At 40.7% G+C, this 27,690-nt stretch overlaps 2 protein-coding genes across 4 annotated transcripts; both read left to right on the forward strand.

Moving 5' to 3' along the window:
- Positions 1-27,690, forward strand: LOC115991351 (peptide chain release factor PrfB1, chloroplastic). Of its 3 annotated transcripts, none has more exons than XM_031115065.1 (7): positions 1-249; positions 911-982; positions 1,789-2,009; positions 2,746-2,973; positions 25,030-25,245; positions 26,123-26,309; positions 27,230-27,690. In XM_031115065.1, the coding sequence occupies exons 1-6, from the start codon at positions 57-59 to the stop codon at positions 26,300-26,302; spliced, it is 1,110 nt and encodes a 369-aa protein (XP_030970925.1). In that variant the 5' UTR covers positions 1-56; the 3' UTR covers positions 26,303-26,309; positions 27,230-27,690. The 3 variants fall into 3 exon arrangements, with proteins under 3 accessions (XP_030970925.1, XP_030970929.1, XP_030970917.1); XM_031115069.1 differs by having other exon boundaries at positions 3-249; positions 2,746-2,949; XM_031115057.1 differs by lacking the exons at positions 1-249; positions 911-982; positions 1,789-2,009; positions 2,746-2,973 and adding an exon at positions 8,106-9,391 and having other exon boundaries at positions 25,025-25,245; positions 27,230-27,680.
- On the forward strand, positions 14,836-23,707 carry LOC115991375. Its single transcript, XM_031115077.1, has one exon. It carries the CDS (start codon positions 18,456-18,458, stop codon positions 19,356-19,358), a length of 903 nt encoding a protein of 300 aa, XP_030970937.1. The 5' UTR covers positions 14,836-18,455; the 3' UTR covers positions 19,359-23,707.

Raw genomic sequence — 27,690 nt, forward strand, 5'->3', positions numbered from 1 at the left:
TTTGTGGTTAAGACAGGGGAAGGCCACAAAACAAAACAAAAGCCATAACATATAACATGGAGAGTTGTTGTAGTCTCCTGGGAGCTCTGAAAAGCTCAACTACTGCTCTCAATCTCAAACCCTCCAAACTCTCAAACTACTGTCATCAACTACCATTGTCTCTACTACTTCCACCACATAAACCCTCTCTCAACTTCGCTTTCTTCACCAATGTTACTACTACAACTAGTTCTCGCTTTCCTCCTTTTGGTAAGTGAATTCCAAGTCCTTTTTTGGTGTGTTTGTGTTGTTGGGTATGTTTTTTTCTCAACTTTTCTGTAAGTGCTTTGTGGGTTTTGTACAATTCTTCTTAAACCATTCTGGGGTTTTCCTATTTTGTACTGTTCATTGTGAGAGGAATAAATAGTCTCTCTCAGATAAAGCTTCATGGGGTTCATGCTATTCTTGCGTTTTTTAATTAATTAATTTATTTTTTTATCAATGGGACTCTTTCTCTCAATACTTTTTTTTTTTTTGTGTGGTAATTGATAAACTATTGAGCTTCTTTAATATAGTAAGTAAAATTTTAATTGTGAAGGTAGTGTGAGGTTTATTTATAATATGCTCTTTCACAATTGTGTTATCATTTGAAAATCTAATACTTTTGTCTTTAATACATAGCAACGACAATGATAACCAAGTTCTAGTTCCAAAATTTTGGGTTCGGCTATTGATTCTCAATAGATTAGTCAGTGTTGGCCACATACAACCAAGCATTAATTCCAAAATTTTGGGGTTGGGTATGGAGTCAAGGTCGGCCACATGTATTCTCTAATCCATATAATTAATTTTTATTTGTTATGTACTTTGAGAATGAATTCTAGAATGGCTTTGTTTCACTCACTCAGTTGTTATTTGGATTTTGCCTTAGTTTTATTTTCAACACCAGAGAGCCAGTTGAGTGTTGGGGTCGATGCCGATGCAAGAGAATGGGCAATGCAAGGTTAGTTGTATTTATATGAATTTGGTTTTATATTCACTTTTCAGTTTTGAATTTGTCAGATGGTTTACTAGAATTTATAACTACACTGCCACTCTTTGTTTGACAGTACATAAATTGGGTATTTATTTTTATTTAATGGACAGGAAATGATGTTTAGTTTAGATATAATTTTGCTTCCACGTGTTTTGGACTTCTTAAAGTTGAACTAAGAGTAGTGAATTATTAAGACGTCTAGAAATGCTTGTCATGTTTTCTTTATTGAAGGATCATTTGATTTGTTAGCAGAAAAATTATGAAAGATAAAAGTAATATTTTCTAATATACATCTTTTTTTTGATAGGTTATTTTCTAAGATACATCTAGACTCTTGTGGCCTAAGTTTTCAAATGATTATAGTTCCCTTTGACATTGCAGATCAAAAAATTATCTGATGTAGATTGAACTCTAGAGTTATTGATTAACCCACCCTGAATACTCTTATATGCTTCAAATGTAGGTCAAAGATTTGAAATAATTTTTTTGGATTTGCCTCGTGTGATTCACTTACTTCTGGGTGTTGATATGATCCTGTGGCAATTTTTTGTTACTTTAATTAACAATTTCCTCTCTCTTTCAACTTCTTGTACCTGTTCATCAATAGATTTTGGTACTGAAATGTATGCTCACTTCTTTGTCTTGGTTAATAATTTACACCATTCATATTAAAAAAAAAGCCAAGGCTCTGTGCTGCTTCTTTAAACTCCTTCTTAAGTTGAATTTTTGATTAGTCGGTAACACTGTTGTAACTGCTCTGGTGTTCCTAGCAGATTTTTATTCCCTGAGGAGGGATGTAGAGATTACCTCAGCACGTGTTGAAGATATTAGAGCCTCTTCTGGTCTGCAGCAATTACAAAAAGAACTTGCGGCTTTGGAGTTCAAAGCAGCTGATAGCTCTCTTTGGGATGATCGAGACAAAGCTCAAAAAACCCTTTCAGCCCTAACTGATGTCAAAGATAAGATAAAATTGCTTACTGAGTTCAAAACCCAGGTACATAAGTTTTCTGTTACTTTCAGTCCAGGATTTTGTATTGCAGTTGCTTTCAAAACCCTAGATTGATCATGAAGCCTGGTATTTTGATGTATTATTTCATTATGTCACTCATCTACATAAGTTCATAGTATGCAGGAATCCATAATTGTTAGACTGATTTGTTAGTATGCTCGTTATTTTTATCTTGCAACCCGTCAAAACAAAGGAGACGATTGAGATTGACACTTGATTAGCTGTTTGTATCCTTGATGACTTTTTTTTACTCATCTTTGGTGGGTGATGTGATATAGGGGGTGATATATCTTCACAGACTGTTATGGTTAAGAGAAGGTGTTTTACTTATGAACCTGGTCTGGACCAAGATATGGATTTGTATACAGCAATGCCCTGTCAAAACTTTTCTTCCTGGGTCATACCAAGTTGACTAACCTAGTCAGACCACATAGTCAATGTAAAAAACATGTTCTGGTTGGATGAATGAGGTGCCATCTTAGTTGGAATTGTGGAAGTGTCCTCTGGTATTTGTTTTCAGGTTGAACTAGTTGTTGACCAAGTTGGCTAAAAAAAGGGCTACTCAACTTTGGAGAAGCACTTGACACATGGCCAAACTAACTATTCATGTTTCATTCTGTGCATGTGCTTTTGGATCGGATTGATGTAGTGAACTTCTAAGATCTATGTTATTTTTCATCAGACATTGTAGGGCATATTGACCAAGATAAATTGAATGCAGGTTGAAGAGGCAGAAACAATTGTTAAGCTAACTGAGGAGATGGACTCCACAGATACTGGACTTCTTGAAGAGGCTGCCAGTCTCATCAAAGAATTGAACAAGGCATTGGATCGATATGAGTTGACAGAACTTCTTTCTGGTCCTTATGACAGAGAAGGTGCTGTTATCTCTATCACAGCTGGTGCTGGAGGTACTGATGCACAGGTAATATTTGTTCTACATAAAAAGGTAACCGATTTTTTTTCCTTCTTAGTTCAAATTTGAAATATGATGGAAGTGTTAGAATGACTGTACCAATGCCTAAAACTGCTTGAACCCTAGAATTCACTAGTGAAAATCCTTTTACCCAAAAGGTAACATGAGTGAACATAAATTGTCAGTAATTGCATAATTGGAGAAAAACTATCTTCTTGGAAGCCTAAGATTAAGGCAGAACTCAAGAATAAGTGATTGTGGTAGTTAATGAGGTTATTAGTGTTTTATTTTACGTTTTATTTGGTTTTTTTCTAGATCAAGGGTATTTTCATAATTCTATAATTGTCAGTTGCGGGTTATAATTGTGGGCCTTGGGTTTATTTTATTGATAGGATAAGTTAAATTTTGTTCATGGGCTTTTATGTGCGTGTTCTTATTTATTTAAATCTGAAGTTTGTTAACCCCAAGGGGTTGGGTCAATGGTTCTCAAGGCCTCATAGTTTTGAAACTTCTAGTCAGCATCTTGGAGCCACCACCAAGGGAATCCTCCTTGTAATAACCTAGTGTATGTGGGAAGGGGGGACTACACATACCCAAGTCAAGAGTCAAGTACTTGAAGAGCTTTGGATATCCTCGTTTCTAAAAAAAAAAAAAGAGTTTGTTTACTAGCCAAAGTAGGAGTTCTGGTTATATTTACAAAAGTTAAGATTAAGAGTTTATATAAGAGTGTCATTGTACTCAAATAAGATAGATGCAGTTGAATAATAAGAATTGAATATTTGGTTGTGAAAGGCTCGTGTGCCTTAGTGTGACCTTTCTCCTTTCTTTTCTTTCTTGTGGTACTGTTAATGCAGACTATTTATGCTACTGTTGATACAGCCATGCAAAATTAATTTGCTATTACTTTGCAAATTAGTCTATTCAAGAGTTAGTTTATGGGGTCCAGGTGTGAAGTCCAAATGAAGTAAGAGTTATGTGGTTTTAAAGGTCTAAGTATGAGTCTTTAAGGGCTAAAACAGTTTTTTATTTGAGTTTCTATTTTGTGATTCCCATGATTAATGGGTATTTTGTTACTTTAGTTGAGTCTAGAATTTTGTAGGAGATCTTAAGTATCTTAGGTTTTATTTTCTTTAGGTTTTAGTTAGTCTTTTATTAGGTTTTTAGTTTACTAGTCAAACTAGGAATCTTAATGCTACTAATTCAAGAAAGAGCGTTTATATATATTTGTGCTCAATGTATTCAAATAGAAGGAGTTTATTAATAAAATTATTAAGTGCACTATTCATACCACCCCCTCCCCCACCTACAGCACCACTACAAACGCCATCACAACCTCGGCCACCTCCGCCTCCATACTCATTCCCTTATCCACAAACTTCACTACCACCACCTTTTCACCCCTACCAAACCCCTCTGCCCTTTGGCCCTTCTCCTCTCTATCCTTACCCAACACAATTCCCTCATCATGCTTTTCTACCACATCTCTACTGGCCGAATCAGTTTTAGGTCCAACAACCTTTTGCAGTGTCACCCAAAGTCCCAATACCTACACAAAATAAGCCTCCCCCACAAGCTCCAATACCTCCACAAAACCAGTCTCCTTTACAAGATACACAAACAACCAAACCCCTACCACAGCCCAAGCCTAGACCTCAGTCAGGGGGGTTGAAAGGAATACAGCTTTCTTTTGTATCGATTCAAAAGCTTTTTCTTTGGTTTTTGAGGGTGGAAGAGTAGATTCTTATGCTATTCATAAATGCCGGGGTAAGTTCCATGGCTTTATCCAGGTGGGAAGGGTGGGTTTAGATTGGATCATTACTTGTTTAGCAGCCAAGATTGGAAAATAACACTGTTTGCCAAGCAATATAATTAGTAGGCACTGTTTTCAAACTATAAATATTACTAATATCTCGAGTCTCAAAGACTTGATTTAGGCCTATAAATCGAGTCTCAAAGACTCAGTTTCCATGGTCTGATCACGTCTGATGTGGCTTTTTTTCCACGTGACGTCCACTTGGAAATTGAGTCTCTAAGACTCGATTTATAAGCCGACCCTTTAAGCATCAATTTGTATGTGCTAGCAAACAAAACAAAACACTTTACATTTAATATTATTCAAACATTATCAGTGCTAGCAAGTTGTACAACAAAAATCAATGCACAGTTATGTCTCCCAATCATTCAAACATCTCTCCTCACCTCAGTCCTCTCTCTCTTCTTTCACTATGTCTGCTCTCTCTTCTTTCAAGAGCACAAACCAAAGATGCTGGGTTGCTAGGTGGCGGTGACGACGTGGATAGGTGGTGGTTTCGACTACGAATTGCAGAAACCCAGCCATTGAGTCGACTCAGTTCACCGGTTTGGTGGTGGTGGGGTTGTTGTGGAGGCTGCGGCGGTTGATTTTGGCTGCTGGTTAGTCGGTCGTGGGTTTATGATTGTGGGTCTGTGAGTTGGGTGTTTTGGGTTGGCAGTATATATGGGTGTTTGGGCTATGTGCGGTGGTCACGGTGGGTTGGATTTTGGGGTTCGTCTGTCACGGTGGTTGTAGGTGTTTTGGCAGTGAATGAGTTTTCTTGGGCTGCGATGAGTGAGTTTGTGGGTTGCTTATGGTAGCATTGAGATTGGTGGTTGTTTTGTTTTGTGTGGATGCGGTGGTTGTTGGTGTTTTTGCGGTGGTTGCAATCTCCGTTGGTTGTTAATGTGAGAGAAGCAAAGGGACGAGAGAAGAGAGAGGCCGAGAGATGTTTTTAATCTTATCTTAAATTTATTTTATTTTATTTTATTTTTTCCTAAACATAGAATGGTGTTCTTTTTGAAAGGTCAACTTATAAATCGAGTCTTAGAGACTCGATTTCCAAGTGGACGCTACGTGGAAAAAACGCCACATCAGACGTGATCAAACCATGGAAACTGAGTCTTTGAGACTCGATTTATAGGCCCTAAATTGAGTCTTTTAAACTCGAGATGTTAGTAATATATATAGTTTGAAAACATTGCCTACTAATTATATTGTTTGGCAAACAGTGTTAATTTCCAATTTTGGCCCTTGTTTAGCAGATTTAAAACGTTGGAATCTTAGCAAACAACACTTATTCAAATGGCTCCGTGAGTGTTCTAAAGTCTTAGATATTAGCAGCAGATCGAACAAAGGTGGTTTGTTTGTGGAAATCTCAGAGTACCACAACGTGCTGTGCACGTTGTGGCTGTGTATGGATTCTGGAGGGAGTTAAGTTGGGTGGCTAGGCATTGTTGGAATCAAGATTATGTGGATTCTTTTTGGGGAGTTTTGGTTCTCAGCCAGGGAAAGAAGTGGTGGTTGGTGGTGGTGGGTTTGAAAAATCCATCGGCAATCAAAGGTGTCAAGTTTGGAAAAAATTAAATGACCTCAAGAATATAGGGAGTGATTCGTGTTATGAGAAAGAGAAATAGTTTCCAAAATTGGGTGACTTTTTTAATCAGACTTAGACTTTTGAGAGATTTGATTTTAAAAAAAAGTCAAATTCCGCTTCTACTTTAAAAAATGGCAGCAGATCCAACTATTAGCGTTCTTCTCCTCGTGGTAGGAGTGCTCTTTCTCACTTCAGGTGAGTCTTCTTTTCCACAGCTTCTAGCAGTGGACTAGAGTCAAAAGGTGGTAACACAATCCAAAGGACCACTTCTGTCGTGCACTATGGAGGCTGACTTCACTGCCAGGATGCAACAGATACGGTTAACAGAGGAAGAAGGTGAAGTACTAGAGATTCGACCTACAAATCGGGATAAAACATTAGAGGAATGCTCCCTAAGCTTGTTGGGACGCTTCCTTTCCACTCGTCCCTATAACATGAGAGCAGCAAAGGCAACGTTACGAGCTGCATGGAAGCTGGGAAGTGATGTCAGGATCATTGAGGTGGGGGAAGGAATACTACAATTTAAGTTCACATTGGAAAGCCAGTTGGTATGGGTCCTTAACAATGGACCATGGAGCTTTGACAATAACCTCCTTGTCCTCCGTAGGTGGGAACGGGGCATGACGGTGAGGTCGGTAACTTTCTCAGTGCTACCTATATGGGTTCAAGTATGGGGATTGCCATTCGATCTCATCAATGAGGAAGCTGCGTGGGATATTGGCAAAGGCCTCGGTCATGTGGTGGAAGTGGACAACAAAACTTTCTCGTCGGAACAAGCTCGCTTCATCCGAATCCGTGTGGAGATTCCGCTGCATAAAGCAATTCGGCGGGGAGGTTATGTACTCAGCCCTGAAGGAGACCGGGTAAGAGTGGGATTCAAATATGAAAGAATGGTAGGACTTTGCTACCAATGTGGTTTATTTGGCCATGATGCAAAAGAGTGTCCAATCCCAAGGGACCAACAGCTGACCGAGAACCCATATGGGGAATGGCTGAAATCAGGGCAGCGGAAAAGCGGCGAAACACAGGATAGATGACGGAACAGCTCACCACGGTGGGAAACAAGGCAGAATCACGATCAGGGCTGTAGGGATCAGCTGCAATCAATGAGTGTAACTACTCCAGGTGGCAATAATGACCCAAATGGAAAAAACGGAGAGTTGGGTAACGGCACCATTAATGATACGGTTTCACAGCAGCGTATTGACATGGAGTTAATAGGTGCGGAAATCACGGAGAAGAATCAGACCCTCAAGGAAAGTATAAAGGCTGTGGCATCAAAATCGGGTGAGGTAACGGATAAGGAATTAAACTCATCAGAGGCAATCAATCCCATGATTGCAGCCGATGAGCTAGTTAATGTCCATGTCCAATATGTTGAAGTCATAAAACCTACACCAAACAATGCAACTGTTGACCAAAACTTAATACCACGTGCAGCGGCACGTGAGATTATTAAAACACAAGAAACAAGGCCCACAGAAAATACAGCCAAGTGGAAAAGAATTGAACGCCACAATGACCATTCTAGGAGTATAACCAATATTGGCTCACACCAGACGGGGGTAAAACGAGCACAACCAGAAGATGGCCGCCAAGTGGAAAATGAGGATAGAAAACGGAGCAAGACCAGTGAAGACAACCAGGAAAAACTACTCACAACGGTGGAGGCTGCGGTGCAGCCCCGCCGAGAACAATGATCATCCTAAGTTGGAACTGTCGAGGGCTTGGGAACTAACGTGCAGTTGAAGTCCTCTCTCACTTGGTGAGGGAAAAAGCTCCCAAAATTTTGTTTCTCATGGAAACAAAACAGTCAGTTGATGAGATGCGGAAGATTCAAGCAGACTTACCATATCGGTGTATGTTAACGGTGCCGAGTATTCATAGAAGTGGCGGGCTGGCACTTTTGTGGATGGAGGAGGTGGACCTGCATGTCCAAACTTACACACATAACCATATTGATGCTCTTATTTTTAATGGCTCTAACCCTACATGGAGATTGACAGGTTTTTATGGATGGCCGGAAGAGCAAAGAAAGCACGAGTCATGGCGGCTACTCAAGCATCTTCACACTAGGATCTCAACCCCTTGGCTTTGTGTTGGAGATTATAATGAGATCTTGTCATCTGATGAGAAGCAAGGTGGTGTACCAAAACCATTGAAACACATGGAAGCTTTCCAAGCTACCCTCCTGCATTGTGGACTTAAGGACCTTGGTTTTCAAGGAAACATCTTCACTTGGAACGATGGTAGACATGGGAATGCATTTGTACAGGAACGACTTGACAAAGCAACGGTGGCATGGAAGGAAATCTATCCGGAGACGCGGGTCTTTCATCTCCAAACCTCATACTCGGACCATATTCCGATAGTCATTACCACACAGAACCAAACCCAGTGGACTAGAAGAAGGAAAGTGCCACGAAGATTTGAAGAAAAATGGGCTTCCAATCCTCAATGCGAGACCGTGATACAAGAAGCATGGAGGGTAGCCGAGAGAAATGGCAGCCCTATGTCAAAGCTATTTGAAAAAATCAAAAGATGCAGATTTGCCTCGGTGGATTGGAGCCGTGCAGCTGGTGTTAGTTCAAAAACATTACTCCAGGAGAAACAAAAACAATTGGAAGACCTATGTGCTTTAAATAGTGTTGACCATCTAGATGCTATTAAGGGACTAAAGGTAGAGACCAACAGTCTGTTACACCAGGAGGAATTGTTTTGGCGACAACGGTCTCGCTCCATTTGGCTACTGGCGGGTGACAAAAATACAAAGTTTTTTCATCAAAGGGCCAGTCAACGCCGATGGAAAAATCAAATCTTGGGCGTCTATGATAGTGAAGGAAGGTGGGGCACATCGGAGGATAGCATTGCTCACACTGCAGAACACTACTTCCAGCAACTATTCACCTCTTCCCATCCGACCACTATTGATGGAGTGCTCAACTCAGTGGACAGATTGGTCACTCCAGGTATGAATGCCACTCTCCTTCAACGATACACTCTGGAAGAAGTCAAGACAGCCCTATTTCAAATGCACCCTTCCAAATCAACAGGTCCTGATGGTATGACTCCATTCTTTTTTCAGAAATATTGGCATTTTGTGGGCCATGATGTTACAGTAGCAGTATTATCTGTTTTAAACTCGGGGCATATGTTGAGAAAAATGAACCATACACATATTGTTTTAATCCCTAAGAAAAATGACCCGAAACACGTCTGATTTTAGACCTATTAGTTTAGCCAATGTGGTGTCTCGTATCATATCAAAGGTTATTGCTAATCGCTTAAAGATTATCTTGCCTAATGTGATTTCTGATGCTCAAAGTGCCTTTGTGCCAAATCGATTAATCACTGACAATACTATTGTAGCATATGAGTTGCTCCACAAATTGCAAAACAAAAGGAAGGGAAGAAAGGGACACATGGCTGTAAAACTTGACATCAGTAAAGCCTACGACCGGGTTGAGTGGACATTCTTGCAAAGAATGATGGTGAAATTGGGATTTGATCCTAATTGGGTCCACTTGGCAATGGAGACAGTAACCACAGCATCCTACTCCATTTTAATCAATGGTGAACCAAGGGGTTTTGTCACTCCTACACGGGGAATAAGGCAAGGAGACCCCCTCTCTCCATACCTTTTCTTGCTATTTGCGGAAGGGCTATCAGCGCTATTGAGGAAAGCAGGAGACACAGGGGTGCTAAAAGGGATCAAATCATGCCAACATGGAGTTTGGGTTTCTCACCTCCTCTTTGTTGACGATAGTCTCTTATTTTGTCAAGCAACTATGGAGGAAGGGCAAAGACTTCTACAATTGCTAGAGCAATACGAAGCTGCATCAGGCCAAGCCATAAACCAACAAAAGACCACACTATTCTTCAGCAAGAACACAAAACAGGAGATCAAGGAGTCACTTAAACAACTTTTTGGAGCAAGGATAATGACAGAATGTGAAAGGTATCTTGGACTGCCTATGGCCACAGGAAAATCCAAGGTTAATACCTTCAAAAACCTTTAGGAAAAAATTACAAAAAGAGTAACGGGGTATCAGTGGTGATTCTAACCTATGTTGAGTGTTTACAGTCTCTCTTGGTATCTTTTAGTTTTCCAGTTTTATGGATTCCTGTACTGAAGTTTTAGCATAGGTGATCTGTTATACTCATCTACTTTCTAGTTGCTTTGAACCATGGGTGGCTCTCTCTTTTTCTTCGTTGAGTCAAAATCTTTTGAATTCTCTGTTGAAGAAGGGGGTTCCTTTTTCTTATTGCGTATCTTTGAGAGAAGTAGAGATTCTCTCCGATCAGTGTTCTTGGGCAAAGAGAGTGCTAAGAGATTGTTATCTTTAATGGAGAATTTTATTTACTCTGAATCCCCTGGTCACTATGCTCGTACTGTTAGAGAGGGAGAGACGGTGTTTATTCTTCAATCAGGCTCCAATGCTCATGGTTCTTTTCTTATGATTTCTGAACTTTTACATGGTAGTCAGAAAGGTTTCTTGGTAATCCCGGAAGGAAGAATGGGCAATGGTTGGAGAGGTTTTGTTGGGCATTTGAAGAAGGTTTTAGCTTCGGGGGATATTGCCATTAATCGGCCCCTTAAACTCCTTCCTGGGTCTGAACTTCAAGCTTCCAAATCCTTTGCAGCAGCGGTGGTTCAAGGCCGTCGGAGTGAACTGAAAGCTCACAGGTTGGCAGCGGTGGAGCTTCCTCAGACCCAGGATTCTCGCGACAAAGTAAATCCTGGGCATTTATTGTTGGACTCTCGAAATCCTAACTTAGCAACTCTAGGTTCTCAGACCCAGGATTCTCGCGGGAGCTTCCTTGGGAAGGAGAAAAATCTGATCAGGATGAAGCTCCCTCCTGTCTCCTCTGATGGGACTGAAGGTGAGGTGCAATTAGATATTTATTTTAGGCTGTTTCGTGGGCCTCTTGGTACATGGGAGATCAGTTGCTCCAATGTCACTGAGGTGGACTCCCCACTTAGCCAGCCCTCTAACCCAAAACCCTCTGATCCCTTTAAGCCCAAACTTCCTTCAGTTGGCCGAAAATCAAAAGCCTCGAACCCAAAGCCCATCTCAAGCCCAAAGCCAAAACCCTCTGATCCCTTTAAGCCCAAACTTCCTATTGTTGGCCGAAACTCAAAAGCCTCAAACCCAAAGCCCATCTCAAGCCCAAAGCCTAAGCCCATCTCAAACCCAAAGCCCATCTCAAACCCTATGCCTAAGCCTTTCTCAAACACAAAGCCCACTCCTAATTCTAAACCCAAAGCCCTTCCAGCCCCTAACCCAAAGCCCAATATTAAACCCTCCTATATTTGGAAGCCCAAACCCCACCGGACCTCTTTGACTCAACTCCAGTCTCATCTCTTCTCCTCGCTTGTCCCTCCCACTCTCCCTTTCTCTCCGTCACCTTCATTCACGAGTAGCGAGATGTCCGACGCGGTGCTGCCTCTGACCCACATGGATCCGACAGGCACCGACAAGCTTCTCTCTGTCCTTGACAGCTCCGACGCCTCCGTCTCTGAGTCTATGGCCTCCGATGGTTCCTTAAATGATTCCTGGTGCTTCGATGATGATGTGGATTTGCATCGCAACATCCAACAGATCATTCAGCAGCACTCAGACGATGTCATTAGGAAATGAGGAAATTCCGAGCAGTGGGTTCTCAAATTACGAGATGGGAAGAGGGTGGCAGTTCCGATTCATATTTCTTTGCCTCCGGGAGATGACATTGTCGGAGTGGACAACTCAAACCATTTAGCGATAGTTCCGGCGAAGGATTCGGAATCTAAGGAGCTTTACTCTGAGTCGGAAAAAGGGATTGATGTTATTGTGGAGGATTGGTCTTCAGATTTTTCCTCCGAGAATGCCTCTCAATTCACTAATTCTTCGCCACCCCTCAATGTCGATCCTCTGGCTTTCTCTTTACCTTTGGCTGCCACGAATGTTTCTGATCAGCCAGCAACTCTGGTAGTAGAGAATTTGCTGGGTAAAGGCAGTTACTTGGAATGGTTTCAGGATAAATTCCGTGGCTTTGATGATTTTCTTGGGACTTCCCTTAAAGGCTTAGAAGAGCCAGCAACCAAATTCTTGTTGGCTGTTGAAACTGAGATACAGCAGAGGGACTTTAAGGATAAAACTGACAAAGCCGAGAAGAGCTCAGGGAGGAAAGGAATAAGAGAATTAAGGGGCTTATTCAGCTCTGTTAATTATGGTTCCGCGTCTTCAAGACGCTCTAGTGTTGGTAAGGACAGGGCTCTCTTTGTTTCCCAATGAATTTGAAGATTATATCCTGGAATGTTAGAGGTTTGAATGACAAAGATAAACGGCTCAAGATTCGCAATCTTTTACGCTCTTGGAGGGCTGATATTGTTTGTTTGCAAGAGACAAAACTGGAATGGGTTACTAGAGGCCTAGTTAGAAGCATTTGGAGTTGTCCCTTCATTGATTGGTTATATTTAGGCTCTGAGGGTGCTTCCGGTGGTATCCTTCTCATGTGGGATAGAAGGGTGGTGGAAAAGTTAGAGGAAGCAGTGGGGAATTTTTCGATTTCGTGTAGGTTCAAAAATGTCTTTGATCATTTTGAGTGGGCCTTCTCTGGTATCTATGGTCCAAATTTAAACAGGAATCGTCATCTTATGTGGGAAGAGCTGGCTGGCTTGATCAGTTGGTGGAATTTGCCTTGGTGTTTGGGAGGTGATTTATGTCACCCGCTTTCCTTCGGAGAGATTAGGGGTGGGAAGATTCTCTCGCTGCATGTTTGACTTCTCGGATTTTATTGCTCTTCATGGGCTTATGGATATTCCTTTAGAGGGAGGTCTCTTCTCTTGGTCTAACTCCACCTCTGCCTCTAGAATTGATCGGTTTCTCTTCTCTCCGACCCTAGTAGATCACTTCACTCACTTCTCCCAAAAAAGGCTTACTAGAGTGTTATCCGATCACTTCCCTATTCTTTTGGAGAGTGGGAGTCATCGAAGAGGGCGAATCCCTTTTCGTTTTGAGAATATGTGGTTGAGGGCGGAAGGGTTCTTAGATAAGGTGAAATCCTGGTGGGAGAATTACCATTTTCAAGGGACCCCTAGCTTCATTCTTGCCAAGAAGTTGACTGCTCTAAAATCGGACCTAAAGAAGTGGAACGAGTCCGATTTCGGCAATATCACAGCAAAGAAGCAGCTGCTATGGAGTAAATTGAATGCTTTAGATGTCAAAGAGGACTTTCAACCCTTATCTGAAGAGGAAAAATTGGATCAAGCTTCCTTTCGCGTCAATCTTGAGAAGGCTGCCTTGCTTGAGGAGATTAGTTGGAGGCAAAAGTCCAAAATGTTATTTTTAAATGAGGGCGACTCTAATACGAAATTTTTTCATAGAATGGCTAATTCTAATAGAAGAAATAATTGTATTGAAACCCTTATGATTGATGGGGCTGTGACTACCAACCAGGATAGGATTGTTGACCATGTTGAACAATTCTTTATAAACCTATACTCTGAGCAGCAAGTGCAGCACCCTTTTCCGGATGTTTTGGATTTCCCATGTATTTCTGGGGACAATGCGGATTGGTTAGAAAAACCTTTCGAGGAATCTGAGGTTTTAGAAGTCATCAAGGAGTTCAATGGGGATAAATCTCCTGGGCCTGACGGTTTTTCGATGGCTTTCTTTCAAGCTTGCTGGGGGATTCTCAAAACTGACATCATGGCGGTGTTCCACCACTTCCATGTCACCGGCCAGTTTGAAAAAAGCTTGAATGCAACCTTCATTGCTCTCATTCCTAAAAAAGCCGCAGTTGTGGAAATAAAAGACTTTCGGCCTATTAGCCTTGTTGGGGGAGTTTATAAAATTCTCGCTAAAGTTTTGGCTTCTCGTCTTCGCTTGGTTTTAGGCGAGATCATCTCTGCTCCTCAGAATGCCTTTATTCTTAATAGGCAAATTCTCGACTCTGTTCTTATTGCTAATGAGTGTCTTGATAGTAGACTGAAGTCTGGTCAAACAGGGTTGTTATGTAAACTGGACATTGAGAAAGCCTTCGTTCATGTGAACTGGAATTTTCTTACTCTCTTGCTTGAGCGTTGTGGTTTTCCTGATAAGTGGAGGCGATGGATCTCTTTTTGTTTATCTACTGTTCGTTTTTCTATCCTTATTAATGGTACTCCCCATGGGTTCTTTGGAAGTTCTAGGGGGTTACGGCAAGGTGCTTCTACTGGTAGATCTTTGATGGTTTCTCATCTCCTTTTTGCTGATGATACTCTAATTTTCTGTGATGCTAATATTGATCAACTGCTGATTCTCTGTATGGTGCTCATTTGGTTTGAGGCTGTCTGGTCTGAAGGTCAATTTGGGTAAGTCTGAGCTGGTGGCTGTGGGGGCTGTTCATAACATGGATCTTTTGGTGGCTATCTTAGGCTGCAAACAAGGGTTTTTCCCCATGAAATATTTGGGTCTTCCTTTGGGGGCAAAATTCAAAGACAAGTCTATTTGGAATCCAATTCTTGAGAAGATGGAAAGAAAATTAGGAGGCTGGAAAAAATTATATTTATCTAAGGGAGGTAGAGTCACTTTAATTAAAAGCACGCTTTCTAACCTTCCTACTTATTTTCTCTCTTTATTCCCTATTCCTGCCTCTGTGGCCAACCGTATTGCCAGACTTCAGCGGGACTTTCTGTGGGGTGGCCTAGGAGATGAGCCCAAATTTCATTTGGTTGATTGGTCTACGGTGTGTACCCCGCTTTCTTCGGGTGGTTTAGGGATTAGGAACCTGAGAACTTTCAACATAGCTCTTTTAGGGAAATGGCTTTGGAGATTCGGGCAAGAAAGGGATGCTCTCTGGCGTCAAGTGATAGAGGTTAAGTATGGTTGTGATTGGGGTGGTTGGTGTTCTACCTCTTCCTCTAGTCCTTATGGTGTCAGTTTGTGGAAAAATATTAGCAGGGGGTGGCACTCTTTATCTCGGTTTATTATGTATGATATTGGAGATGGTTCAAAAGTGCAGTTTTGGCTAGATCGTTGGTGTGGGACTTCCTCTCTCGCTGTCCGCTATCCCGATTTATATAGGATTAGCTGTAGCAAAGAGGCAAGTGTGGCGGATCTTATGCGATTCTCCAATGGAGTCCTCCATTGGGAGATTCAGTTTTGTAGGGAGGTGCATAATCGTGAATTGGAAGCTCTCAGGAGCTTCATCAACTCCATTTATAGCACTCCTGTAAGGGGAATCGAGGAGGATAAGAGATTTTGGCTGCCTTGTAAGAGTAAGGGGTTCACGGTTAGTACTTACTACCATCTTCTTGTTGGTCATAGTGAGCATTTTTTCCCTTGGAAAAGTATTTGGAAGCAGAAGATCCCCTCTAGAGTGGCTTTTTTTGCCTGGTCCGCAGCCTTGGGGAAATGTTTGACTATTGACAATCTAAGGAAAAGAAAGGTTTGCATTTTGGATTGGTGTTATATGTGCAAGCGTAGTAGTGAAAGTGTTGACCATCTTTTCCTTCATTGCCCGGTTGCTTCGGAGTTATGGGATATGGTTTTTGGTTTATTTGGAGTGTGTTGGATCATGCCCTCATCTGTTGTTGGTCTCTTTGCTTGCTGGCAAGGTCACTTTGGTCACCTCCGCAATGGAGTTATTTGGAAGGTCGTTCCTCTTTGTTTGATGTGGTGTATTTGGAAGGAGAGGAATAGTAGATGCTTTGAAGACTCTGAACGTGCTATGCCTGACCTCAAGCTTCTTTTCATCCGAACCTTACTTGAATGGTTCTCTGTGTGGAGAAACCATCCTTTTTCTATTTTGGATTTACTTGACTTTTGTAATTTTCGTTCTTGACTTGCTCCCCCATGTATACTCCCTGTGTGCTTGGGTGTATCTTTTTTACTATCAATGAATTCTTATTACTTATCAAAAAAAAAAAAAAAAAAATTTATTTCGAAGGCGGGAAGGGAGATATTGATTAAGACGGTGGCACAAGCGATACCGACATACTCTATGAGTATATTCAAACTGCCAAACTCCATATGTGACAACATAAATTCCTTGCTGGCCAAATACTGGTGGGGACAAACGCAGGCAGAGAGGAAACTACATTGGATAAATTGGAGAAAACTGTGTATGGCAAAGAAGGAAGAAGGGATGGGGTTTCATGACCTCCATGCTTTCAACCTAGCGATGCTGGCCAAGCAAGCCTGGAGATTAATACATGAAAACTACTCTCTGTTCTATCGAGTTTACAAAACTCGTTATTTCCCAAATTGCTCTTTCATGTTTGCTAAGTTGGGGAATAATCCTTCCTTTGTTTGGCGTAGTCTCCTAGCAGCAAGGGATCTCATCAGAGAGGGCTCACGATGGCAGGTAGGGGATGGTCGAAGTATTGGAGTATTCACGCATCGTTGGTTGACTCACACCCCTGTACCACTAAATGATGCACCACCAGACATGAAGGTGTGTGAGCTAATCGACCACGACTCAAGACAATGGGACCGAGGAAAAATAGATGCCATGTTTAGCCCTCAAACACGAAATGAGATCATGTCACTGCCGCTAAAAAACCTTAACTCTCAAGACTCTGTTTGCTGGATGGAAAACAAAGCACAAAAATTCTTCGTTCGGTCAACTTATAAGGTAGCGTTTCGCTTGAAAAACCAGCCCAAGGCAGAACATTCAGCAGATCGGCTTCATGCATGGACATGGAAAGAGATTTGGTCCCTCAATGTGCCACCGAAGATACGAATGTTTATATGACGAGCGTTCTCTAATTGCTTGCCTACCCGAGACAATCTACATTGCAGGCGAGTGCGAGTGGAACCGACTTGTGAGCTGTGCAAACAAGAACCCGAGACTACCACTCATATATTATGGACGTGCCCCTTTGCAAGAAACGTCTGGGCACTGATCAAGGGAAAAATCCAAAAATGCAGTAATGGAGACAGTGACTTTTTTCTTCTCTTCAAGCAGATGCAAACTAAACTGAGCAAACAAGAATTGGAGACATGGGCGGTTACAGCTTGGGCTATATGGAATGTAAGGAATAAAGTATACTTTGAACAATTCCAACCTCAGCCATAGATAATTTGGGAAGGAGCAAGAGGCTTACTGGAGGAATACCAAAGATTTATGGAAGCACAAAGAATAGCGGGAATGTCCTGTTTTTTTCCATGCACATGGTTGTGTCAGTCTAATATTTTCAATGTTTTTTTGTTTTGCTCATGGGCCTAGCGTTAATGTGCTATTGGTGCCTCCCTCACCCGTGGTATTATACATGGGGCTGTATACTTTTTTATGATAATAATACACTTTCTATCGCCTTTTACCTCAAAAAAAAAAAAAAAAATGAATGGCAAGCAGGCCGATATGCTCAACTATTGTGAAGTGGCCCCAGGCCCATTTTGCCTTGAAAATCTTTGTGGATTTGGTGGAATCAGGCAAGCGGGTCGTCGCGTGGGCTAATAAAACACAGCCCAACAAGAGTGGGCCGTAGCCACATCTGAGACTGATTCCACCACTCTTGTTCAACCTCGTGTGAAGTTTGTGGGAGATTGGGGAAGGGTCAGGTACCCATAAGGAAGAAGCGAAGGAGAATTTGGGCTCCGACGATGGCAAGGCTCACTCCTCCAGTTTTGTGTAGTTTTGAAGGTTGGTCCAGAGTCAGGTACCCATGCCGTCGAACCCTGATAATGGTATGGGTCACTCTTCCGATGCTTTTGTACGAGTCGGTGACCTTACCGATACTGTCTCGAAGGTTGTCACGTTCCACCAGGGGAAGGTACTCCTTTGAAGAGCTGTTTCAGCAGCACCATTTGCTTGGTTATAACCATTTTTCCCCTCTATCCGAGATGGGTCTTGATATAAACGAGAGTGTGACTCCTAGGTTGATATCATTATCAGGTAAAGGTGGGGAGGACTATAATTTGATGGATGTTACTCCTCTAGCATTGTGGGATCCTAATGGTGGACTCAACCTTGCCACCAAGGATTGCGAAACAGATGGTAGAAATACCAGAGGCAGATTGAAAGCCTCTGCTTCTGTCTTGGAATGTGAGGGGATTGAATAATCCTCATAAAAGACTAGTTGTGACAAATCTTCTAAAGGAATGGAAATGTGATATAGTTTGCCTTCAAGAAACTAAACTAGACAATACCAACTTTAACATGGTAAAATGTCTTTGGGGCAGCCCTTTTGTAGACTGGGTGGCTTTAGAGGCCATCAATGTAGCCGGGGGTATACTTTTGATGTGGGATAAGAGGGGATTTGAGCAAGTTGACTTTATGGCTGGAAAGGTTTCAATTTCCGTTGTTTTGAAGGGTGTGGCAGATGGTTTTGAATGGATCTGTTCGGGGGTTTATGGACCGACCGAGGGAAGCATTAGGGATGTATTATGGGTAGAGTTAGACACTGTGAGATCACGATGGCTCTTGGCTTGGTGTTTGTTTGGTGATTTCAATATTATTAGATATCCGTCTGAGAGACTTGGATGTTCTTCGTTCGGTCTAGCCACGTTTAAATTCTCGGATTTTATTGCAAAACACTCTTTGGTTGATTTGCCTTTGGAAGGAGGGGAGTTCACGTGGTTTTGCAACTCTGACAGACCCTCCATGTCCAAAATTGATAGAGTGCTAGTGTCTACAGATTGGGAGGATCATTTCTTAGATGTGACCCAAAGAATTCTTCCTAGGGTGGTGTTTGATCACTGTCCTCTACTCTTGGAGGCAGGAGGGATGTCTAGGAGGAGGAGTCCTTTCAAATTTGAAAATATGTGGTTAAAGGTAGAGGGCTTTGTGGATATGGTGCGTCAATGGTGGAGTAGTTATCATTTTTTGGGACCTCCTAGTTATATTCTAGCATGTAAACTGAAGGCTCTCAAAGGGGACTTGAAACACTGGAACAAGCATGTTTTTGGGGATGTTTCTTTTAGGAAAAATTGCTTGATGACTGAACTCTTAGACATTGATATGAAAAAGGGGATGGAAGTTCTGATCCAAGTGGGCAGAGACAGAAGAGTGGTGGTTAAATCTGATATTGATCTTTTGGCTTCTTTGGAAGAGATTTCCTAGAGGCAAAAATCTAAGGTGCTGTATATTAAAGAAGGTGATAATAACACTTGCTTTTTTCATAAACTCGCCAACTCTCATAGGCGAACCAATCAAATTAGGGGGGTGGAGGTTGAGGGGATTCTCTATGAGGATGAGTCTGAATTACGAAACAGGTAGTGGATTTTTATAAGAAATTATATTAGGATTTGGAATCTTGGAGGCCTACTATTGATGGTTTAGACTTTGCATGTTTAGACGAAGATGAGAGGTACTCTTTGGAGAGGGAGTTTGAGAAGGAGGAGATTCTAGAGGCTCTTATGGAGGCAGAAGGTGATAAGGCACCTGGGCCAAATGGTTTTACTATGGCATTCTTCCAAAAATGTTGGAGTGTACTAGAATAGGATGTTATGGCTTTTTTCGCGGATTTTCATAGTCAGTGTATTTTTGAGAAGTCTCTCAATGCCACTTTTCTATGTTTGATCCCTAAGTAAGTCAATGCAATCAATATTAAAGACTTTCGTCCAATAAGTCTTGTGGGTAGCCTGTATAAACTTTTGGCTAAGATGTCGGCACATAGACTTTGCGGGGTTTTGGATAAGTTGATATCTGCTTCTCAAAATTCTTTTGTTTGGGGGAGGCAAATCCTAGATTCAATTCTAATTGCCAACGAATGCTTGGATAGTAGATTGAAAAGTGGAATCCCTGGGGTCATTGTTAAGCTGGACATTGAGAAGGCATATGACCATGTGAATTGGAATGCCTTATTTTATCTTATGGAGAGGATGGGTTTTGGGGAGAGGTGGGGGAGATGGACTAGGGCTTGTATTTCCACAATTAGATTCTCAGTTCTGATGAACGGGTCTCCTGTGGATTTTTTTTGGTAGTTCTCGTGGTATCCGCCAAGGGGACCCCTTGTCTCTATTGTTATTTCTCTTGATTAAGGTGGTATTGAGTAGGTTGTTGAAGAGAACGGAAGATGGTGGTTTTCTTTGTGGTTTTCAGGCAGGGTCTCATAGACAAGGAGGTTTGAAAAATTTTCACCTTCTTTTTGCTGATGACACCATTTTGTTTTGTGATGCCTCGAGAGAATAGTTACTATACATTTGGATGGTATTGATTTTTTTTAAGCTATTACGGGCTTGAGAGTCAACGGTGGTAAGAGTGAGATTGTGCCGGTGGGTGGTGTTGAGAATTTGAATGTCTTGGTCCGTGTTTTATGTTGCAGGGTGGGTAGCTTGCCCATGACTTATTTGGGCATGCCACTTGGGGCTCATTATAAGGACTCATCGATATGGAACCCTATTATAGAAAAGATGGAGAGGTGGCTCTCTGGCTGGAAACATCTATATCTATCGAAAGGTGGTAGGCTTACTTTATTAATGAGTACCCTCTCTACCTATTTTTTATCCTTGTTTACTATTCCCAAGCGGTGGTAGCTAGACTAGAAAGGATTCAAAGGAATTTCCTTTGGGGAGCCTCCGAGGATGTTTTTAAATATCCGTTGGTTGCTTGGGAGAAGGTTTGTTTGCCAGTGGAGGATGGTGGCTTGGGGATCCGAAGGGTTGGGTTGTTTAACCAAACTTTGCTTGGTAAGTGGTTATGGCGTTTTGGGAAGGAAGGTAACAGGTTATGGCGTCAAGTTACAGCAGCCAAGTATGGTGAGACTAGAGGGGGCTGGTGCACTAGAATTGTAAGAGGTACTCATGGGTGTGTGATGTGGAAGAGCATTACAGAAGGAGCAAAGAAGTTCTTTGGACAGGTAGTGTATAATGTGGGGGAGGGTGACTGTATTAGTTTCTGGCATGATCCTTGGTGTGGGAGTAATCCTTTAAAGGACCTTTTTCCTAATTTATTTACCCGTTCTCAATCTAAAGAGACTTGGATTTTTGACCTCATTGTATTTGCTTCAAAAGGGGGAAGTAGGAGCTGGAATTTTCATTTCCGTCGAGCTCCAGAGGATTGGGAGAAGGAAAACGTTTGTTCTTTCATTGAGTTTCTGTATTCCCATATGCCGAGGGGTGAGGGGGATGATACTTTGACTTGGAAGTTGACTAAGAAGGGGGTGTTTGATGTGCACTCTTGCTATAAGTTGTTGTCTGGTCCCTACAATGAGGTTTTTCCTTGGGAGTGTATTTGGTGTACAAAGGTTCCTAAACGGGTGTCCTTATGGATAGCAGGTAGGAATGGGATACTCACTATTGATAATCTAGTTAAGAGAGGCCAGGTCTTGGTTAAAAGGTGTTGTTTGTGTTTTTGTGGCGAGGAAACTGTAGATCATCTTCTTCTCCACTGTAAGTTTTCTCATGCATTATGGAGTGCAATTTTCGAGGTTTTTGGGATCCATTAGGTAATGCCGAAGACAGTTAGCTCTCTCTTTGCTTGGAGAAATTGGTTTGGAAAGCATTTGTCAACCATATGGAATATGGTCCCAGCATGTTTAATGTGGCTGGTTTGGACGGAACGTAATACACATCTTTGAAGACAAGGAGAGAACTTTAGATCTTTTAAAAGCTTTTCTCTTCGGTACTTTGTTTCAGTGGGCACGTGTTTGGGGTTTTATGAATTGTATTTCTATTTCTGATTTCTTACACTCTATTAGATTAAGTTTTTGAACCCTTTGTATTTTTTCCTGATCAGAATGTTCACCATCGTGAACATGATGCTCAGTATTTTTGAATAAAAGTTTTATTACCTATCAAAAAAAAAGAAAAAAAGAAAAAAACTATTCATAGCTTGTAGACAAATTCGATGTTTGTTTCTTCTTACCTCTTTTGCAACCCTAAATCAGATCTTTTGCTTTCCTACTAAAACCATAGCCATTGTTGAACCCTAATCTGTCTTTCTAAAGTGCTAAGCTGTAATTTACAGATTCTCCTAACCCTTAGTCTACAACAAGCACACAGAAAATAGATATCCTAAATGTGTCTTACTTCATAAATATTATTAATCAACCACATGAATGTGAGGGACTCCTTATTGTTGGTACTTATAGTCCTTAAGCTTGCTAAAGTTCTAAACATAGAATTAAACTTCACATGAAATCAAATCACTAGAATTGCTACATTCCTAGAAAAAATGAGTCAATGTTCTTCCTAGGGAATCAAGTAGGAATCTTTTGTGATTTGTGGTTGGCCTGTTTACCCTTCTGGTGTTCAAGTTTTGTAAGTAGTCTAGGGCCACATGTCCTGCATCACATTTTCTTCTGATAAGTAAAATACGTTTATTCAAGAGAGGAAGTAAGTCAAACACACAAGTTGTGGATTGGCCTACTCCTAAACAATTACACCCTCAAATTTAGGTCTAAAAAATCTAAATAAAGAAGATGGTTGGATACTGCCCAAAAAGGTCATCTACACAGTGATCTCAAAATCATTTGACCTACTCTGAAAACCATCAAAGGTCCTTTTTGAAAAACAAATAAATGCCATCAAAGGTCCTTCTGTTCCTCTCCCGCCAAATGGTCCACAATACACACAAAGAAGTAGCCTTCCAATTTTTCAAGTGCCAAGGATGATGAAAGGTTCGTTGCCAACACTCCAGTAACATAAGCACAGTTTTTGGCCTGATCCAAGAGACACCAAAGAGCACAGAAAGGACCACAAGTCCATGGCCAAAGGGCAGTACACTAGAAGATGGTTAACAAACTCTCAATTCTTTTACACATACAGAACCAATAAACAATCAAAATGAGTGTTTACAAAGATTATTCACTATCAAATAATTTTACCCAGTGCTGCCGGCCAAACAAATAAAGCTACCTTATGAGGAACCTTTACACACCAAATACTCCTCCAAGAAGAAATTGAACTTCTTTAGATCCTCTAAGATGCTCATAGAAAGAGTGTACCTTGAACCTTTGACTCTCTCCAAGAAAGTTGGTCATCACCATATCCTTGAGGTAGGTGAGAATACAACACGTCAGAGAGACTATCTATTGCTTCCAACTCCCTATCTTGAAAGGGCCTACGAAAATGAGAATCCAAGTGCGCCCACCACTCAAGCAAGAGGCAACAGATGCATTCTTTTTACTGACACTCTACACAATTCTGAGAACATACCGTAAGGCTAGAGTCACTGCACCAAAGATCGTGCCAGAATCTTTCCTAAGCCCATCCCCAATGGTAAACTTAAGAAAGCCACCAAAAAAAAAAAAAAAATCCTACCTGGCTCTAATGCTCCTCCATAAGCATACCCCATGTATATGAAAATTAGATGAGAGGCAAAATGCATCTTTTGCAGTAGGATTTTTTCTTTTGTCACTAGTGAATTGGGTGCCCTCCCTAGGATATTGAAAATTTCAGACCTCACCATCTGAAATTAAAAAAAAAAAAAAAAAAAAAATCAGCTGAGATTGTCTTGCCCCTGTTTATTTCCCACCCAATAAGAGTATTGCTTGGAGCTAGTAAAAAATTGAGAATCCTGCCTATTATACAAAGTGAATTAGGGGCACTGATCATTACCTTACCATTCTGACCATCCGATTATGGGCATAAAATAGGCTTGCCTACTTTCGATAATATTATAAACTGGTTTTTGCCATCCAATCTATGGACTACTTTGACTGTACTATCCATCTAGACTGGACTATCCATTTGATGCTATAATATTTGCCTTAGAAATGTAGAATGAGATCATTGGGGGTCTGTAAACTAGGGACTCTTCTACTGAGCATATGGTTATTGTAATGTATGCAATGGGCATTTAGTGCTGGCAGGAGTGATTTTGGACCGGTCCAGCTATTATGAACTATAACTATCGAGCACTTTGCTGGTTAAATGTAATGTTAGATAGGCAGATTGTCAAATGACTGACTTTTTTTGTAGATTTCACCAACCCTCTTTGTATATAAATGTAATGTTAAATAGGCAGATTGTCAAATGACCGACTTTTTTTTTTGTAAATTTCACCAACCCTCTTTGTATTGGAACATAAATTTACTTCCATTATATATTATAATTTTTTTCCTAGAGTTTTAATGACATCTAAATCCTGAATTGCTAGGAAATGCAAAATCTAACCCATGGTCTGTGAGATGCGAATAACAGAAAAAAAAAAGAAAAAAGAAAGGAGAATGCTGGAATTATGTCTCTTACCCATACACGGATGTGTTGCAGTTTTTTTATTAAGATGACTTGAGAGTTTCAGGGATCATAGGTAATATATATTCAACCTTATTCGGGTATTACTAGGACTGCATACATGTTTTGAATTAATGTAGTGTGCCTAGGGCTTCTGATGTACTCAAATATTGAAAATAACCCCAATAATTGTATGAATGCTAATTTAGCATGATCGGGCACAACGTTTCATATGCTATGGATATACTTTTCCGTGTCTCTATCTCTCTTTAATCTTTTTTGTATTTACATTAAACAGGAAGAAATATTCCTTCTGTTGGTTATTATTTTATTAGTGATTTCCTTGTTTATCCAACCAGAAATTTTGGCTGAATTGAATTCCCATTTAGAACGCCCGGACCATTGGACCTACTGGTTCTCTAACGTGACAACAATATATAAAATTTCCACCTGTAGCTCATCTAATTGTTTGTTAGGACTTGTAATATAATGGGTGGCACTTTGCATGCATTAGCGGTTGCCTAGTTATGCGTGAAAGTTGAAGACTTGATGATGAACTTAAGTTTTCCTTTCCCCATTTTTGTGTAAATGGTTTTTGATAATTTCCAGCGCAGGATTGGGCTGACATGCTTCTTAGGATGTATGTGAGGTGGGGAGAGAAACAGAGATACAAAACAAGAGTGGTTGAGAAATCCTCCGGAGAGGAAGCAGGGATTAAGTCAGCCACAATTGAAGTTGAAGGTCGTTATGCTTATGGTTATTTGTCTGGAGAGAAAGGAACACACCGTATTGTGCGACAATCTCCTTTTAATGCCAAAGGTCTTCGCCAGGTAACTTTGAACTCTTTTGGATAAATATAAGTATGGGTAAAATCTGATTTTATATGCAAAAAAAAACTAAGAAAGAATGCTCCAGATGTGATGTTAGACAGGGCAATTTTTGTTTCTCAAAAAAAAAAAAAAAGATAGGGCCAATTTTGGCCACCATCTAAATTGTCATTCGAATGAAACCTGGTCCATTCATGGCCTGATTTTCGGGGTAGCTAACGAAAATGATTTTCTGGTCATCAGAAAAGATAATTGATTTTCAATCTGAAACAATCCTTGCTCTTTCAATTGAAGAGGGTTAAAAAAATATAACATCAAACAAGACACTTACTACATGTCCCTACCTTTATTTGCTTGGTGGATGTTTTCTAGTCAGATCTTTGAAATGAATTAATGGGTTAGTCCTGCTTTATGACCAAAATAAAAAATTCAAATAATTAAAAAAGAGGAAATTGCCAAGAAAGTTCACATGCAACCCATTGTAATATGTTGGAGACCCATTTATCTCCAACACGTTCCCAAAAAAAAAAAAGTAACATTTAGGAGATCCTTTTTATATAAGCACTGCAAAAGTGATTGCAGAAACGGAAAAAACTTGGAAAAGCAAATGTTCCTTAAGTGCTGCAAGTTAAGGTTACCAGTCCTAAATGTTCTGGTCTTGATAGTGTTCAGGGTCTTAGGATTTGTTGATGCAATGCCGATATTGAACACTTGGGTTGTCCATCAGGTTTAAACTAGTCTTATTCATAGTTGTGCAATGTATTTTACCAAGCAACCTAATCTAACCTTGATCTTCGAGTTCTTAATGAAAGATATCTATCTCTCTATGGAAATTATCAGATGTTTTCCACTGTATTTTTTATTTTGAAATTATCTGCAGACAAGCTTCTCTGGTGTTGAAGTCATGCCTCTTCTTCCTGAAGAGTCGATGAATGTTGAAATACCCGAGGAGGACCTGGAAATCAGTTTTTCTAGGGCAGGTGGAAAAGGAGGTCAGAATGTAAATAAGGTTGAAACAGCTGTACGGATTACTCACATCCCCACTGGTGTTACTCTTTGATGCACAGGTATTCTTTACCACTTGAGTATAAAATTTATTTATTTTCTTGTTGTATGGTATTCTCTTCTTTACCACTTGTGTCGGTCTTAGTATGCATGTCCATGCTTCTTAGGGGGGAAGCAAAGAAGAGAATACCACTTTGATTAGTCTAGTGAAGGCTGTGCTTAGACAAAAAAATTAATTGAAACTTAAAAAAGAGGTTTTGAGATGCCTTGTTCAAGTAGGTAACTCCGTTGGCTTTACTGTGGATATAACAACTTGTTATAATTATCACCATCTGTGCCACCAGGCACTATTTTCTGTGATGTGATGCATCCGCTTGAGTATGTATTTCTGTAAATGCACCACTCACATGGTGTGCAACCATCAATGGCAAGAATGAGGCAACTGTTTGAATTAACATAATTGATTTTTTTAAACAACTCTAGAATTTGTATCTTTGAGCACCCAGTTCAGCTATGTTAACTTTAAAATTGGAAAATGGGATGTTTGCACATTTCAATCAAACTTGTATTGTGCAGGCACATGCTTAGTCCCACATTGGGGGGTTTATTAGGTCGAACTGGGAGTATAAGTAATTATTAGGAGTCTCAATTATAATTTGATCAGTCCTGAGGTGTAAGCCCTTTTCTTGGGTTGTGAGCATGACACACCACATTGGGTGTTTTTTAGGTCAAACTGGGCTATATAAGCGATTGTAAAGAACCTCAATTGTAATTTGACTAGTCTTTTTGGGATGTAAGCGTAGGTGTGGCTAGCCTTTCCCCAGTTTTGACGCAAGTATATGGAAATTATGCACCATAAATACTTTCTTTTTTGTTATGTCAAATCTTTTGAGCAATCATGTCAACTCCACTGCCTCCTAGACTTGAGCACTTGTTCCTATCTAAAATTGACAGCATTTACTTTCTCTTGACTACAATGCAGAAGAGAGGTCCCAACTAGCAAACAAGATCAAGGCTCTGAGCAGGTTGAAAACCAAGTTGCTAGTCATAGCTGTGGAGCAACGAGCATCTGAAATCAAGGAAATAAGAGGAGATGCGGTAAAGGCTGAGTGGGGCCAGCAAATAAGGAACTACGTATTTCATCCATACAAACTTGTCAAAGATGTTAGGACAGGATTTGAGACCTCGGATATTGCTTCTGTAATGGATGGTGAATTGGAGCCCTTCATCAAGGCTTACCTCAAATACAAATATAGTATGTCAGTCACTTCAAGTGGGGTTAATTAACATGTAATAGATTTTTATTCATTAACATATGTAGTCTACTACTTTATTTGATAGGTTAAGGGTAGGAGAGAGTAGGATAGTAATACTACTATGGCCGAAGAAATTTTTTTCCCAACAAAAATTTCATAATACTTGGAGGAAACACACACACGTGTA

Source organism: Quercus lobata, chromosome 1, assembly GCF_001633185.2.
Source record: "Quercus lobata isolate SW786 chromosome 1, ValleyOak3.0 Primary Assembly, whole genome shotgun sequence".
Lineage (NCBI taxonomy): Eukaryota > Viridiplantae > Streptophyta > Magnoliopsida > Fagales > Fagaceae > Quercus > Quercus lobata.